This window comes from Aspergillus pseudonomiae (genome assembly GCF_009193645.1).
Source record: "Aspergillus pseudonomiae strain CBS 119388 unplaced genomic scaffold BDV37scaffold_18, whole genome shotgun sequence".
Taxonomy (NCBI): Eukaryota; Fungi; Ascomycota; class Eurotiomycetes; order Eurotiales; family Aspergillaceae; genus Aspergillus; species Aspergillus pseudonomiae.
In genome coordinates this window covers 164,107-180,772 of record NW_022476010.1, presented here as the reverse complement: position 1 = coordinate 180,772, position 16,666 = coordinate 164,107, and the positions used below count along the sequence as shown (strand labels likewise).

At 51.1% G+C, this 16,666-nt stretch overlaps 6 protein-coding genes across 6 annotated transcripts; 2 read left to right on the top strand and 4 right to left on the bottom strand.

The window, feature by feature from the left end:
• Positions 1-158: 158 nt before the first annotated feature.
• Positions 159-4,594, bottom strand: BDV37DRAFT_68282 (putative VPS9 domain protein). The gene is made up of 3 exons (XM_032091055.1): positions 4,283-4,594; positions 3,971-4,220; positions 159-3,915 (listed from the first exon to the last, which is right to left on the bottom strand). Exons 1-3 carry the CDS (start codon positions 4,358-4,360, stop codon positions 320-322), a joined length of 3,924 nt encoding a protein of 1,307 aa, XP_031943501.1. The 5' UTR covers positions 4,361-4,594; the 3' UTR covers positions 159-319.
• A 138-nt stretch (positions 4,595-4,732) lies between these two features.
• Positions 4,733-6,063, bottom strand: BDV37DRAFT_243371 (mitochondrial 37S ribosomal protein uS11m). The gene has a single exon (XM_032081434.1). It carries the CDS (start codon positions 5,810-5,812, stop codon positions 5,105-5,107), a length of 708 nt encoding a protein of 235 aa, XP_031943500.1. The 5' UTR covers positions 5,813-6,063; the 3' UTR covers positions 4,733-5,104.
• Positions 6,064-6,274: 211 nt separating this feature from the next.
• tim44 (protein translocase subunit TIM44) lies at positions 6,275-7,853 on the top strand (the record flags this gene model as incomplete). The annotated part of the gene is made up of 2 exons (XM_032086740.1): positions 6,275-7,116; positions 7,178-7,853. The coding sequence occupies 2 exons, from the start codon at positions 6,275-6,277 to the stop codon at positions 7,851-7,853; spliced, it is 1,518 nt and encodes a 505-aa protein (XP_031943499.1).
• A 702-nt stretch (positions 7,854-8,555) lies between these two features.
• BDV37DRAFT_243369 (putative Hsc70 cochaperone (SGT)) lies at positions 8,556-9,872 on the bottom strand. The gene is made up of 3 exons (XM_032081433.1): positions 9,818-9,872; positions 8,770-9,755; positions 8,556-8,711 (listed from the first exon to the last, which is right to left on the bottom strand). Exons 1-3 carry the CDS (start codon positions 9,818-9,820, stop codon positions 8,657-8,659), a joined length of 1,044 nt encoding a protein of 347 aa, XP_031943498.1. The 5' UTR covers positions 9,821-9,872; the 3' UTR covers positions 8,556-8,656.
• A 190-nt stretch (positions 9,873-10,062) lies between these two features.
• BDV37DRAFT_243368 (RIC1 family protein) lies at positions 10,063-13,677 on the top strand. The gene is made up of 5 exons (XM_032081432.1): positions 10,063-10,425; positions 10,484-11,869; positions 11,920-12,187; positions 12,235-12,710; positions 12,757-13,677. Exons 1-5 carry the CDS (start codon positions 10,165-10,167, stop codon positions 13,531-13,533), a joined length of 3,168 nt encoding a protein of 1,055 aa, XP_031943497.1. The 5' UTR covers positions 10,063-10,164; the 3' UTR covers positions 13,534-13,677.
• Positions 13,678-13,772: 95 nt separating this feature from the next.
• On the bottom strand, positions 13,773-16,624 carry BDV37DRAFT_270091 (GTP-binding protein YchF; the record flags this gene model as incomplete). The annotated part of the gene is made up of 6 exons (XM_032084487.1): positions 13,773-14,163; positions 14,404-14,544; positions 14,785-14,803; positions 15,046-15,580; positions 15,792-16,349; positions 16,550-16,624. 6 exons carry the CDS (start codon positions 16,622-16,624, stop codon positions 13,773-13,775), a joined length of 1,719 nt encoding a protein of 572 aa, XP_031943496.1.
• Positions 16,625-16,666: the final 42 nt, after the last annotated feature.

Genomic DNA, 16,666 nt, shown 5'->3' with positions numbered 1-16,666 from the left:
TGTGGTCGATATTGTGACATACTGGATTCAAGAAAAGACATGAGCCTGGTCAGAGGCTTAGCGCAATCGACAAGGAGGAAGCTCAGCCTGGCTGCGCCCTCGTTATTTGATTGGACATTTTGAAAGTGGTCATAGAAAGCCTGCAAACAGAAGATATCTCATACAGTTCCTCATATCATCATTAAAAACACCTATCCTCAGTACAGGAGAAGAGCTAGAAGAATGGATAGACAACACCTCGCAATAAACGCAAATGATAAGAACATGCCCCTAATTCTACAACGAAGCGAACAGTCAAAGACAAACAAAAGTCTATTAATTATGCAGCACGATCATCAGACTGACGCACACTCCTCAGACACCGCTCAAGTCTCTTTCCTCGCTCCTTCTCACGGACAAGAGTGGCCTTTGCGAAAGCGCGGATCGCGTCTCGACCGACTTTCTCTCTCCAGGTTGTCCAGCCAGCTAGTTCACTGACGACCACATCTTTGTTCCAGGTGATCTCGCGGGAGAGGCGAGCGATCTGGGATTCGGATTCTTGGATCTTGTTCTCTAGTTCGCGAACGGACTTTTGGCGGGACTCTTCAAGACCGGGGAAGTTGAGGTTGAATTTCCTAGGAAGGGACGAAGAAACCAGGGAGGATCGGGAGCGGGAGAGGGAGCGTGAAGTAGACGTGAGGGTGGATATTACGTTGATTGGGCGGGAGAGCGAGTCTAGAATGGCGGACGTGGTGTTGTCGATGGAGGTGACGGTGTTGAGGAACTGGAGGAGGGGAGAGGAGTCAGATGATGAGGTCGAGAGGTAGGAGGCATAGCGGCAAAATGCATCGACGTGGGACTGGGGAAGAGCGTTCGTAGGTTCCTTAAGGGTTGAGATGGCGGAGGAACATAGGCCCAGTGCATCAGCTATGTCGGAGGCGGAGTTCTGGAAAGCGTAGCCACGACGGATCAAACTGCGCGTGTTGGCATGGACTGCGCGAACCATATCTTGTGCGTGTGTGACAAATTGCTCCGTCTCGCGCATACCCTCCTGGGTGACGGGCTCGTAGTCGTCTGCGATTGACTCATAGAGAACTTGCGCTTTGCGGCGAGAGCGATCTGCCATCATCTCGGGCTGAAGTTCTGGAACGAGGAAGAACTCCCAGAGCATTTCGTGGGTTGAGAAGGTTGGGTGAGAGAGTAAAATCTTGAGAAAACGATCTAGTTTTGCCTGCATATCGTGAAGAACCGAGCGAGATGGCTTCGAGTGAATCTGGAAGGGAGAGCGGAAATCGGAGAGCAGGGGCATGTATGAGGCGGGGTGCTCAATGGCAAGCCATTTGGCGAGATTTTCAAAGTCAGTAAATGTGCGCTTACATGTTGTGACAGTGTAGGTGGTGGTCGGTGCCAGTCTGGATTCTGCAGAGTGCGGCGGGGGATTGGGGGCCCCGGACTTGAGAACGAAGCGTACAGTTGCATCTTCCACGAAGAATGAACGGACTACAGTGGTGACCCGACCAGAGGGGTCGTCCGTTACTGAAGGTGGATTGGAGATGAGAATGAGATCATCGATGCGGTTTCGCACTTCATCATCCTTCGCGAGTTCGACAGCCGTAAGTCCGCGGGCCTCTTTAAGATGCACATCCACCCTAGGGTCCATGAAAAGAATCCGAACTTGGTCGATGCGGCCATATTTGCTGGCCATCATCAACGGGGTGAACCTCTTGTCATTCGTCGCATTTGGATCACAGTCGCATTCTTGCAGGATCCTAATGGTAATATCAGGGTCACTGACGATATGTAGCAAGGTATTCCCTTTCGCGTCAATATGATCGTCCAAACGCAATGGTCGGCCATCGCGTTGAGATTTCTGAGCAGCCGTCAACGCCTCCTTGACCATCGAGTTGTAGTCAGGGTGGTCGTAAGATCTACATAGAGCAAATAGCGGCGTCTGTCCATGCTTATCACGTTGGCGCCATGGAAGCAATGTTTCCAGTTTACGCATCACCGATGGGGTGCTGAAGAGATAATGAGCGACAGTACGTCCATGAATATCCGACTTCTTCAAGTAGGAGACGATCGTTTGCTCGTCTGTTGTGTTGAAGAGGTATTCGAGTATAATGTCTACCATCTCAGGGTGCGCGAGTTGGACAGCTGCATTTAGCAACGTTGTCCCATCCGTATTTGTATCGTCAAGGATGTCTTCCAAGGGGTAGTACTCCTCCAGAGTAAGCAGGTAGTTCAGGGCTTCTGGTTGACGATTCTCGACTGCCATCATGGGAATCGAATGACCTGCGGGATCCTGGGTCTTGGTCAATGTCTCAATAGAGCTGTCTCCTTCGATCGTACTCGTCATGGACCCCATCGTAGTCGTACGAGAAGCGAACGAAATAGCTGAGGACTCAGATAGACTGCGGACGTCCATAGATACCTTCTTCTTGATAGGGCGCCGGATTGCTTCCGGTGGAGAGCTGCTTGCCCATGTCTGAAAAGGGAATACGTGTGCTAAAGGTGGTGTATCCGATGGGGTATCATGGACCGCTAGTTCACTATTGCTTTCGTTGCGCCCACCAAGGATGGGCAGGGACAATGGGAGTCGAGTATATTCATCGTTCTCGTCGGCTCTAAATGGAAATCGACTCCCTTCAGGCTCACAAGGTATATCATCTATCGATTCTTGACTACCGTCTGGTTCCAGGATAGCCCTCATATCAGCAATTCGTCCACTTTTGGTTGCATTCCATAGGCGCTTGTTCCGAATGCTCGACCTTCGAAGGCCTGCTGAATCAGTCACAAGGTACGTGAGGACTGCTTCAAAGGTACTCAGAGCGTAGCCCATTTCTCCGCTGTCGACATCGTCAACATAGATGAAGTGCTGCATATACAACAGTCGTGCTTGTAAATGCTTGGTTTGAGATCTAATGACCACGACAAGCAGCAATGAGACCAAAACATCAGCGTTCACTGTTACAGGTGCATTCCGCTTCTCAGATGCTTGTGGGTCGGCTTTATCATAATTGCCAGGATACGACAGAATCTTTACTGTTTCCAGCAAGATGTTCAGCATATCATGGGGACATTTTGCATCCAACATTTTGCGAAACTCCTCCACTGCTCTACCAAGGCGCTTCAGTAATTCCCGCTTGCCTTCTCGGCCACCCTCCACGACTATGCCCACCTGCGAAACGTCTATACTCTCCATCTGGCGGATCCTAGCATCCAACTCAGTATCCTCGGGCTGGCGGAAACTACATAGACGGGGGAACAGAAGAGATTCGTGCACCTGCTCCGCGACGTAGCGTTCGATCAATCTCTCGACGAGAGGTCCAGTCAGGTCAGTCGTGGCACCGAGAAAAGACAATTGCTGCTTGTCTACTAATCGAAAGAGGTCAATGGCTGCGGTGACCGCTGTCTCTAGGCTGCGACGCATGAGATCCTCATCATCTTCAAAATACTCTTCCGAGTTGAATGGCAGCCCATCTTTGAAGCGTGACGATGAACTGCGCACGGAAGCTGTCTCGTCGATAGGTGCATCATCGCGGTCACGTTTCCAATCAAAATCTTCGGACAGTACAGGTGAGCGTGATGGAGGGGGAGGTAATGGTTTGCCTAATTCTTTTCCAAATTCCCGGAATAATCTCTCTAACCCAGGTTGCATCTGCCTTGCGATCATTGGAAAATGTGACAATAGTTCTGCAAAGGTCTTGATCTCCTTCTTTGCGGGCGAGGAGACCGGCTCCCCAGACTTGGCACTGTTGCCTGAAATACTCCTCTTTGGCAGTGTCCCTGGCACCACAGCAGAAATGATCTTGCCGGGTTCGAACGAGCCGATCAATGGTCGGGAGATGTAGTAGATAAGCCATGGTTGGGACCCATTGCTTGGTGTGTAATAGAGGGCGTCAGACAGCAGCTGGGCTTGGGTTAAAGACTTGAACCCTAGAAATGTGGTTTAGCACATGCGAAGAATTAAACAATATTTTCCCTTTCCCACCTTTATTGCTGTAAACTGAATTCTCTTTTATGATCACAGTGCGGCCATTCACGGTAGTCACCTGCTTTGCCTTCCCCCTACTGTCGCGGACATTCGTGTCATCCTTTGTTCCGGTGGTTCCATTTGTGACGGGAATTCGGAGCGCATGGCTGCCTAGAAATTCTTCGGAGACGACGAGATCGGAATAGTAAAGAGACGACTCGCGATCGCGGGAGCCGATGAGCGATTCGGTCACAGGAACGAGGAGAACCTAGAGAATGATGTTAGAGCCTGTCACTGGAGTATAGCCCCGCATAGCTCCGCTGAACGTACATGGTTCTCCGTTGGTATACACTGCCCCGGAACAGTGCTTCGGAAGAAGGCACGCAGGAAAGGATTTAGAGGGTGCATCCAAACGGTCTTGGACGACGTCCCAGTGAAAGAGCTCCGGACTTCATCAAGTCGCTGTGTTTCAATTCAAGAGGGGATTTACGCTGCTCGATCGCCACAGGGGAGGAGCAGCTCCGGCGCATGTGCTTGCGGGGGAGATCTGAACAGAAACTCAACGTAATGGGAAATGGCGTACTCAAAGCTAAACACACGAGAGATAAAAAACAAAAGATAACGCAAAGAATGTAAATCCCGGGGAAATCAATGGTCCAGGACAAGGAGAAGCAGCGTTTCAATTACAACAGCTTTCGCGGAGGCCGCAAGAGCTCCTCGCGCTATACCGCATTAGGCAATCTAACTTCTTGACGGATTGGAATCTAGACAACGTGATGGCATGGCATAGAACGACATATAACAAGTAAACTATTTGATTACAAGACATGGGATAAATATGAAGATCTCGCGTAATTGAAAATATCCCGTGGATTCCCGGTACCAAATTGGCTAATATACAGATATAAGTGACAGAACAAACCATTTCAGGAGAGCTTCTTCTCTTTCCCTCCAATAAATCCAAATACAATGCTGGGCTGTGAGTCGTTTATCAAAGCTACAAACATTTCGCATGGCATGTAGCATTTTCCGCCTCCACTCAGGATATATATGGAGCGAAAAATGGCCTCACGACATTGCTCCTTCAACCACAGCATTCCCAGACGGATGTACGACTAGAGGATCACCCCGAAACCCAAGATATGAAAGAGTCTAACCCAGTCTGCGCTCCTTCCTGCTTCTGGTACCACCAAACTTTATACGAGTCGAGTCCGTTACGCGACTGACGAGCCCACGAACGTTCTTGCCCTCGTTACCCAGCAGAACCTTGGTGAAGGCCTCACGACCAAGTCCAAACCCGCGAAATACGACCTCTAAACGATTGATATCAAGAAGATAGCCCCGTTCCTGCATCTGACCGAACACATGGGACGTCAATTGGTATGCCGGGTCGTATCCCGAACGGTGCCCTTTGCGGAAACCGAGATGGCCGCAGCTCATGGATAACAGCGGGTTGCCATTAGGACGTGTCAACGTCAAAATGGTGTTGTGCTTATGTGAGAAGACGTGTAGGTGATGCGGAGGAGCACGGTCGGCGTAGGGTTGCTTAATCATTTCGGCCTCCAGGCTCTCTGCCATTCTGGAATAATCACGGCTCACATTCTGATTTGTGCGAGTCCTCTCTCCCTGCATCATCTTGGTGATCGCGGAGAGGGCAGAGTTCTCGTCAGCGGCTGCCTCGGGCTTCGCATTCAGAATCTGCCTCTCAATTTGCCGGTTCTTGCCTTTAGCATCCGACGCGGATGTTGCATGGGTTGAGGAGAACGGTCTGATGAGCCGGATCGAAGAGGTACGAAGTTGGCATTGCCGACCAACTGAAGGCAACGCCTTCAACAGGGAACTCGCAAACGTGGTGTTCATCTTTTGCTAGGGAGGCAGAAATGCCGGGGATATGCGGCGAAAGTAGTCGGAACGAGCGTGGCGGATGAGACCGACCAACGCAAGGAAAACAGGAGGGTGATAACACAGCTATGTCCTGCTAACGAAGGCAATTGGGCAATCCTAAGTAAATAGGTCGATCTGGTCGCAAAGTACCTCGGGCGGTTGGGATCGTGAACGGCGCAATGGTGGTTCGGGACAGAAGGCGGCGGAAAAGGGCCCGAATTTTCGAGTCTTGGCATTTGCATCTCAACTTTTTCTTTCTCCCTCTCCATCTCTCCATTGACTCCGCAGCCGAAATCGCTTCTTCCTCGCCTCCACATCCGACTCCTCAATTCCCCCTTCACCCTCGGGGCGTTGCTGACCTCATACTCTTCTTGAGTCCTCTTTTTCATCCCTCTAGCATCTATTCATACCATACATAGCATGATTTCGGCTACTAGAATGTCGGCCACCGCGCGGGCGGCCACCTTGCGGTCTCAAGTACCGAGTTTGAGAACAGCTGCTTCTCAACGGTCATCCATCCACTCTTACTCGACGTCGCCTACAGCCAGAATCTCCCTTTCCTCCAATACTGAACGCGCAAACCGTCCTGTCTCCCAAATCCTTTCCCCGTACGCTGCTCTTCCACTCACGCGATCTTTCCATGTCAGCACTTCCCGCTGGCAACAACAAGAACAGAAGAAAGAGAAGCAATCCGAGGAAGCTAAGGAGGAAAAGGACGAAGGCAAGTCTAAGGAGGAGAAGGATGAAGGCAAGTCTGAGGAGGAAAAGAAGAATGCGCCTCCTCCCCCTCCTCACGGAGACAAGACTCCCTGGCAGGTCTTCAGAGAGACTCTGCAGTCAGAGCTCAAGGCCTCCAAGGAGTGGAACGAGTCCACTAAGGCTCTTGCATCTTCGGCACACCAGTTCACAGAGAATGAAAATATTAAGAAGGCTCGTGCCGCCTATGAAGCCGCCCATGGAGCGGCGGCGACTAAAACCGGAGCTGCCTTAAAGACCACCGGTCAAGCCCTCGGCAAAGGAGCTTCCTGGACATGGAATACTCCCGTCGTTAAGGGTATCCGAAAGGGTGTTAACGCGACCGGCTCTGGAATCGAGAAGGTGACGCGGCCCGTGAGAGAGACTGAGGCCTACAAGAACGTCAAGGAGGCCATTGACGATGGCAGTAGCTCCCGCTATGGTGGTTATATTGAGAAGGAGGAGCGCCGCAAGCTGAGGAAGCAGCGTGAAGAGTTGGAATTGAAGTCTGGTAAGCGGGTCGAACCCATGGTTGAAGATCCAAAGTAAGTCGTTCTCCCCAGATGGCATCGGTCGTTCTGTTGCTAACCTTGCGCTCCCTCCTAGTGCCGGTACCAACGTCACACTTCATAAGGACTCTGCCTGGAAGGAGTCATGGCGCGACTTCAAGGACTCCAACCCTATGATGCAGAAGCTATTTGCTTTCAAGGAAACCTATAACGAGTCTGAGAATCCGTTGATCAGCACCGCCCGCAGCATTTCCGACCGTGTAGCTGGATTCTTTGCCGAAAATGAAACTGCCCAAGTCATTAAGAAGTTCCGTGAAATGGATCCCAACTTCCAGATGGAGGAATTCTTGCGGGAGATGCGTGAATATATCCTTCCTGAGGTTTTGGACGCGTACGTGAAGGGAGACGTTGAGACCCTCAAGCTTTGGCTCTCCGACGCTCAGTTCAGCGTCTACGCTGCCCTCGCCAAGCAGTACACAACTGCCGGCCTCAAATCCGATGGTCGTATTCTCGATGTCCGTGGCGTTGAAGTCATGAACGCCCGTATGTTGGACCCTGGTGATATTCCTGTGTTCGTGGTGACTTGCCGTTCGCAAGAAGTACATGTGTACAAGAACGTGAAGACCGGCGAGCTTGCCGCTGGTATGGAGGATAAGGTCCAGCTGGTCACTTACGCCATTGGTCTCACAAGGATACCTGAAGATGTTAACAATCCGGAGACCCGCGGTTGGAGACTGATCGAGTTGCAGAAGGCTGCTCGTGACTACATCTAAACGGCCCCGAACAGATTCCTCCCTTCAGCGTATCCATTCTTCCTCATTCGACGATCATATTATAACCGACCAATCATGTCTTGATTATCGGCGATTTTTGATGAATTACCTCCCCAATATTTCTCTTCTCCATTGTTTTGATATCATCCGACTGTACAATATGAACTTTCCAAAACTCATAGAGCCAGGTGGAACCAGTGCTTCATGTTATGTGTGATAGTAGCCATTGCTAATTTTTCTGGATGTTCTTGTTTTCTTCCATTTCTCTCTTTATATCCATTTCCCCGACTGCTGCCTCTGTGGTTTCGACTTCGGTACACACGACTGGATGGCGATATCTGAGCGCACGGTAACTGTTTCATTTCCATACATAAGTTGGTTTAATGGTCTGCCTGGCGTATTCGGCGTTTCTGCTATTGACTACAAGATCAACGCTCCACTCTCCTCATCACTTGCATCTGGATATGTCCAGCTTGTTTGCCAATATATATTTTAGTCCTATAGCAACGAGAAGTCTTAACTTTTTTTTTTAAAAATTTTTCCCCTACCCTACTCAAGAGACTCATTCACTATAAAAAAATCTACCCATGTAAAATCGCCTGGAATTTCAAAGGGAACTGAATGTGGTTACCGCTTTGGCGTAATCGTGGGCGTAACTATATATTTATGATTATTCCGTAACATAAGAACCAAGTTTTCCAAGATATACATAGGCAAGGTTAAGTAAAAATATATAATATGAATTATTCCCTTGAAGCAAACGAGATACCCGGACTTTAATAAACATCAAAGCAGTTGCTTATTTATTGACCACGTCCGGCACCGCCGGCACCACCACCGCCCATCAGATTCCGAGCCCTGCACAAGTTAATTAGCTTCAAAGCCGCATTATTATTTCCACAGGTGTAGGACTTACATGTCAGCGATGCTAGGGTCACTCATCAGGCTCGACATATCTGGCATTCCACCACCATTGCCGAAGTTTTCTGCCATCTGCCTCAACTGAGGGTTGCTCATGAGGTTGTTGAGCATGTCCGGGTTGCTCATCAGGTTCTGGGCCATGCTGGAGAACATAGGGTTACTCATGAGGGAGCCAAGGTCGGGCATGCCGCCACCACGACCGCCGCCACCGCCCATCAAGCCGGCGAGGGAAGAGAGATCTGGCATACCGCCAGCGCCACGGCTTGCTCCGGCGGCATCGTCAACAGCATCAGCAGGAGGTTCGGCACCGCGAGTAGATTCTGCAATCTTTCTCTTGGAGGTCTCCAAGCCTCTCTTCATGGCCTCGCTGCCGCCATTGCCTTCAGCTTCGATACCCTTCTCATAGGCCTCCTTGGCGCCGTGGAAATCAGCCAGGTCAAAGCGAGCAAGACCCAGACGGCTCCATGCCTTAGAATACTTGGGGTCGACGGCTGTGGCGAGCTCGGCATCCTCGGCTGCCTTCTCGTGTTGACCGGAGGCGGAATAGGCAGCAGCACGGTTGGAGAGGTAGATAGGGTTGGAGGGGGCAATCGCCAAAGCCTTCGTGTAGAGATCGATAGCGGAGTTGTAGTCCTTGCGCGCCATGGCAGCGTTACCCTCCGACTTAAGCTTATCAGACTCAGCGGTAGGGGCACCGGTCTGGGGCTTCTGGCTCGAGCTGGCCTGCGCACCGGCACCAGCAGAGTCACCCTTATTGCGGAGCTTCTCGTAGACACTGTAGATGCTTGCAAGAGACTGACCGCCGACAGCTTCCTTCACAGCAGCCTCATCGGAAGGGTCAACCTTGAAGGTATCCGCTATGCACGACTGAGCGATCTCGATCGATTCTGCGTCATCAGCAGTAAGGGTTCCATCCTTCAAGCTGGAGCCCAGAAAGTCGATGATTGCGAGCGCCAAGCGCTTCTTGGACTCGGTAGGAGCCTAGAGATGGAGCAAATTAGCACGGACATCAGAACAAAAGATGCGCAACAGAGGACTCATGCCATGATATGAAAATTAGCCGGGATATCGCGGTAAAAGGGCTTCGCTTGTCAAGAGAAAGATCACCGTCGCGGGGGATTTTGGATGCGGGGACTCAAGCAGTAACTGTACTGTTTGGCACGTTTGCCTGCAAGCTCCCGTGCACGTGATAGCCGTTGCTGCCGTCACCCTCAACGTTCGATATACACTTGCGTTTCTGTATGTCGCAGTCGGAAATAGTATTAGATGATTATGGTCGGTTATCCTCGGATTGACTCTGTCCCGAGTCCGACAGAATAACTCTTCTACGTCCGACGAAGATGACTCAATGTCAGCTCGCTCTTCACGACTTTCTCACCTGTGACGAGCCATGTACTGGCCCAATGGAGTACCTCGGGTCTATGCGGTCAACGGCCCTGCGATTCCCTTCGTGCCGTCCGACGATACTGAAGAATTAGATTTGGAGCGCTCTGTGGAACAGAGGCTATCGCTAAATGACAATGGACCCAAGGAACCGTCCAGGGAGGAGGTGGCCTGGGCTGACGAGGCCATTGACGGCCTCTGCGTCTCTCGGAGTGGTCATATGTTTGCGACTATGACGGCTACTTCTATAGCTGTGTGGCAGACAAAAGTATGTCTCGGTTGAGTTATATCTACTTCGACGTGTACATGTGTTGACTGGTCCCTAGCCGACCGCTGTTGTCGCCGCTGTCGCCCGATCCGCCTCGTCACTTAGCACTTATGGTCCGAATGTAGCTTTGCTGATGCACCCCGACTCGACGATAATTGTTGTTCAGACGCTAAACGGATACCTTCTCACGTATACAGTTGCTACCGATCCACATGGTCATGTCTATCAGCAGCATTTCGACCACTCCGCCCAAACCCGCCGGCAGCAGCTTGCCCGCGAGGAAGATGCGAATGGCGTCCGGGATGCCAGTATTCGCTTTAGGATGGCTATTAAGATAGAATCTGGAATTGTGAAAGCTCTGGCACTGGACAACGAGCTTGTGGTTGCTACCGTGAAACCTGCGGCAATTCAATGCATTCGATGGACGCCGGATGCGCACGGCGCTCAGACAACCTCGGAATTGCTAAGCCGCATATTGGGCGTGTCTAAGCGGACTTCTATTACCGAGATGGTGTACGATCGTGCTATCAACCTCTTAGTGTGGGTTACAAATGAAGGACAGGCGTACGCAGTTCAACGCGTACCTGAGGGCTCGCGTGATCCGGAGAACCCAAAGAAGCTCTTCAACGGCCACTGTTTCCACAGTCCGAAGAACGACGGCGAGAAAGCGCTCAGGGTTGCCGTCAATGCTCGGTTCTCACTGCTTACTGTCAACTGCGCCAACGGTGACATCTTCGTGTATACCGCTAAAGACTACCTTGGAAATGTCCCACTATCTCATAAGCTGCAACTCCCAGCATCGCCTCACACAACAGGCAATTTAAGCTTCATGTCCTATTCACCGGACGGCTACTGTCTCTTCGCAGGCTACGAATGTGGTTGGACAACATGGAGCGTGTTTGGCAAGCCGGGAGGGAATAGTTTTTCGACGGACAGGTCTCTTGCCGAGACCAATGCCGAGGATTGGCTAACAGGGGTCTCATACGGATGCTGGATAGGTGGAGGCTCAGATATTATCTTGACCGCACAGAATGATCGTCGCCTATGGATCTTGGAGACGGCACGGAGCGCTTTGACGGGCTGCTTTTCATCCGCGAATCTGGCTAGAGGCTTACTACAGACTGGAACCGAGATCATTCTGTATCGAGGGCACGACTTACCCGACCTTATGACTATATCAGGCAAGGACTCACTCTGGCATCATGCGCAATACCCCCCGACCTACCTCCAATCGCAGTGGCCAATTCGTTCCAGTGTGGTCTCCCAAGATGGGAGATATGTAGCAATCGCAGGCAGACGAGGCTTAGCACACTACAGTGTCAATAGCGGACGCTGGAAAGTCTTTGAGGACTCTAAAATAGAGAATTCGTTCGCAGTCCGGGGTGGTATGTGCTGGTACGGACATATCTTGATAGCCGCCATTGAAAGTGATGGGTCATATGAGGTGCGTGCCATATCTTTTCAAGAATGTGTTGGGGAAACTAACTGATATAGCTGCGTTTATACTCCCGAGAGCTGCCCCTGAACAATCAATCAATCTTGCACATTGAATATCTCCCTTCCCCCGTGGTCTTCATCGGCCCGTCGGGTGAGGACTCCATTCTCGTTTACACCTATGATAACATCCTATATCATTTCATCATTAATTCCATGCACGCTCGAATCACACTTGTTCCAGTCGGCCAAATTGCGTTTAACGGCATTGTGCGAGCGCCCACGCGAGTCCGGGCGATCAGTTGGGTCTTGCCGGAAGATCAAATGCGTAAGTGTCTATTTCATGTTGGCATGTGGCGGGTCTGACAGCAGCAGGTGATGGCGACCCATCTCAAGATGTGAAAGTAGCATCTGTTCTTCTTTTGGTCGATGGCAATTTGGTTTTGCTACAGCCGTCCCAATCGCCCACCGGGGACTTGAAGTATGACATGCGGGTGATATCGCATGATGTTGAGTACTACATTCTGATGCGTGACCAATTGTCATTCAACTTCGCTCCGCCGTTGGATGAATCGCGTCCAGCCAGCCCGTCCGCCGAGATGGTTTTGAATATGCATCATCATAACCTATCATTGAGAGACTCCCTCTGGACCTTTTGTGGCAAAGACCTCCTTGCCTGGGGGGATGTGCAAGATGTCCTGGGACGAGAAGATGTGCCGAAAGCGATTGAGATACCCCTAGATTTTTATCCTCTATCTGTTTTGTTGAACAAGGGCATTGCGTTGGGAGTTGAGTCAGAAATGACCCAACGACGCGATACCACATTTGCCGTGTTGAAGTTTGCCATTCGAGTAAGTCAAACCAGCCTTTGCAATGGCCCCTTGACTAACGATAAAGACACACCTCTTCCTTCCATACTTCTTGCAACACTGCTTAGTTCATGGAGATATGCCAGCTGCGCTGTCACTATGTCAACATTTCTCCCATCTTTCATACTTCCCGCATGCCCTTGAAATCCTCCTTCACCACGTTTTGGACGATGAAGTCGACAATGCAAGTCGAGATAGCAAAGTAGAGGACCCTTCGCAGAAGCATGATCCTCTACTTCCGTCGGTCATCTCCTTCCTTCAAGCCTCGCTTCCGGCGCGGGTGTATTTGGACATTGTTGTTCAATGCACGCGGAAGACCGAACTCCGCTCATGGCGCACTCTCTTCGCCTATCTCCCACCCCCAAGAGACCTGTTTGAGCAGGCTCTCAGGCTCGACTCTCTTAAGACAGCCGTCGGCTACCTTCTAGTGCTGCAGGCGTTTGAAGACGACGATGGCTACGAGGCACCCATTGAAGACTACGTCGTTCGACTGCTCGTGCTGGCCTCACAAAAGGGCGACTGGGAGCTCTGCGCCGAGCTGGCGCGGTTCCTCATTGCACTCGACGGGTCTGGCGAGATGCTCCGACGGGCTATTGACCGGACGGGCCTCCGAAACGGGGGCCTCCCAGGCGCCGGCTTAAATGGATCCGGAACGAGTGTCAAGGGCCTCGGCCTCGCCATCACACCATCCTGGTCGTCATTATCCGGCGCATCATCCATCTCGCCCCGCCAAAGCATTTCTCGCCAGGGAAGCAACCCGTCCCGGACGCCCGACAGAATGGACAGCGTCGACGAAGTTTCCTAACCCATCTGTACATAACATGCCATCCACAACCATACATAGCCAACCATAGCCATCCATAGCATAAGTGAATTGAATCGATTAAATGCAATTGCCATTGATAACCTTACAATAAATACATATATCTATGACGATCATCACTTCATTCCATGCATAGGTATCAATCACTCCCATACCATACCCAAACAACACCTCTCCCCAACCCAACCCAACAAAAACATGCAAAAAGAAAAGAAAGGAGATTAATCAAGACTCATCCTCCACAACCCATCCCCCAGATAATGTCCATCCTCCATAACAACCCCCTTCCCCTTACTCTTCATCTCCTCGGTGCCCACCTTCAACGTGCCCACAAGACACGCCGTCTCCTTCCCCTCCGCCAGCACAGCCACTACCTGGCCCGCCTCCAACGCATCCTCCTTCTCCGGTAGCCGGCCCCCGGGACTCGTCAGCCCGGGCGCCATCAGCGCCGCCCCGGACAGCACGAACCGGATCGCGCCGCGGTCGATCTGCACCGTCGGCAGCGCGGTCGGGTACTGGTGCAGCAGCTTCAGGTGCGGGATCGGGGGGCCGTCTTGCGGTTGGTAGAAGAGGGGTGTGGAGTCGATGGTGTAGAGGGTGCATTTTTCGGGGCTGTTTTTGGTCACTTGGTTAGTTTGGGTTTTGGCTTTTGGTTTGGTGTGTGGTTGTGGTTGTGTGAAGTGGGGGAGTGGTGGTGTGAGGGGTTGGTTTTATCTATCTATCTATCTATTCCATGTAGATAGATGTGATATGGCAATGACATGTGATTGATATCTCTTTTTGTATCGAGGGCGTCATAAGGTATGGACCACGGAAGATAGGAATAAAAGGCAGTAGGAAAAGGAGCGGTACAGTTTCACAGCATCGAGCTGAGCTTTCTTCGGCAGGATGTCATCAATGTAAGGTTCGAAGCCCGGGTATGCTTCGACGAAGCGCTGGCGGAGGCCGCGCTGCACGCTGGATTTCACTTTTGAGCGGTTGCTCGTTGGGATCCTATAATGTTTAAACATTTATTCGTTAGTAGGTGTTTCTCTTTAAGGTAATGTGTTTGTGGTTTCTGGGACGGGTTTGTTTTTTCTGAAGCTGTGAGTGAGGTCATGGGCGGCGGAGGTTTTGGGACTTGGTTGTTTGCTTGCGCTGGGTCTGGGTTTTGGGGGGGGGGGTTCGGGATGGGGGAATTGATATGTTGTAATCTTGAAGGTGGGATTAATAGTTTCATGTGTTTTGACGTACTCTTTCTTGAACATTTTGCCTGGTTTCTGGTGTTGATGTTGGTTCTGGCGATGAGGTCAAACTGCGCGCTTGGCGGGGAGAGGTTGACGCGGGGAAGGGCTACCGGTGTCACGTGTTTGCTTCAGCTCTTTGCGGATTTTTTCAGTTACATGATAAAGTACATAGTTTATTTTACGGAGAAAGATGGTTTGTGGTATAAATTGTTATTTTTCATTCATATCATCTACAATTTAAGGTATCTGACTTAGCCACGGGCGGCACCGGCCTTGATCAGGAGAACATCACCGTCCTCAACGACGTAGTCCTTACCCTTGGTCATGACCTTACCAGCGGCCTTGACGGCGGCTTCATCGCCGTACTCACGCAGAGTGGCATAGTTGTAAACAATGACCTGGATGAAAGTCTTCTCAAAGTCGGAGTGAATGACACCGGCAGCAGCAGGAGCCTTGATACCCTTGCGGATAGTCCACTGGCGGACTTCGTCGGCACCAGTGGTGAAGAAACTAGCCAGGTTCAAGGATGTACGCATGGTGGTGATCACTCTGGGCAGAGCGGACTTAGTGCCCAACTTCTTGCACTCCTCAAGGGCCTCCTCCTCAGTCTCAAACTGGGTGAGGCGCTCCTCGAAACAGGCGGAGAAGGGGAGCAGAGGGTCACCAGGAGAGTTCTTCTGGATCCATTCAACGACCTTAGGAAGGTACTTGTTCTTCTGACGAATGTAGTCTTTCTCGCTCAGGTTGACAAGGTAGACAACAGGCTTAGCAGTGAGGAGCTGGAGGGGGTTGATAACCTCAACCTAGAAGCTGTTAGTGTCAAGCATACAACAAGGCATTGAGTGTGACAATAACAGAAGACAAAGGAATATCAGATAGGACGTAATCTCATGTGACCTCGCGTTGGTATAAGAGGAGGCCTTTCGACGAGCTGGGTTATATTCGAGCAAAGCTCTTATTCATCATATGAAAGGTGTGCCAAGGGGTGTAAGAAAGAAAGAAGACATCACGTACCTCCTTAGGACTCCAGTCGCCCTTGCGGATATCGTTGCCGGCCTTCAGGTGCTCGAGGACCTTGGCAACGGTGGCCTCCTCCTCGCGCAGCTTCTTCATCTCCAGAGACTGTCCGCCGCGCCTGGTCTGCTTCGTCAAGCCCTCCAGAGCCTTCTCAACGAACTCAATATCCTTGACACGGAGCTCCTCGCTAATGATGGTCAAATCACGAGCGGGGTCGACATCACCCTCAACGTGGATAATCTCGGCATCATCGAAGCAACGCACGACCTGGAAGATGGCATCGACCGCACGGATGTGAGACAAGAAAGCGTTACCGAGACCAGCACCGGTAGAGGCACCACGAGTCAGACCGGCGATATCGTACACCGTCAAGTTGGCAGGAACCTGCGACTTGGGCTTGTAGTGCTCGCACAACCAGTCGAAACGGTCATCGGGGACGATGACACGCGCCTCTTCGGGGTCAATGGTGGCATAGGGAAAGTTGGCCGGGTTACCCAAGTTGGACTTGGTAATGGCTTGGAAGAGCGTCGATTTACCGACGTTGGCCAGACCAACCTATGGCAAGTTAATGTTGAACATTTTGTTTTCCTTGACAGGACTACATTGTGTGTTGATGTGAAGGAGGAAGAGAAGAAAAAAAATTTCAGGGGGAGGATAGTGTGCTTAAATAGGGTTAGGGAAAAATAGGATGGCTGGGAAGTGGGCGTAAAAAAAAAAAAAAAAAAAAATAGCCGGTGGGGTCAATGCTCACATACGATACCGCTCTTCAGGTTATTTCCTGGACGGCCCAAAAGGACCTTCTCTTGCACAACAGCTTTCTTGGGAGGCATCTTGTTGGATTTCTTCTTCTTGCTGGAGTAGCTCCGGTAGGA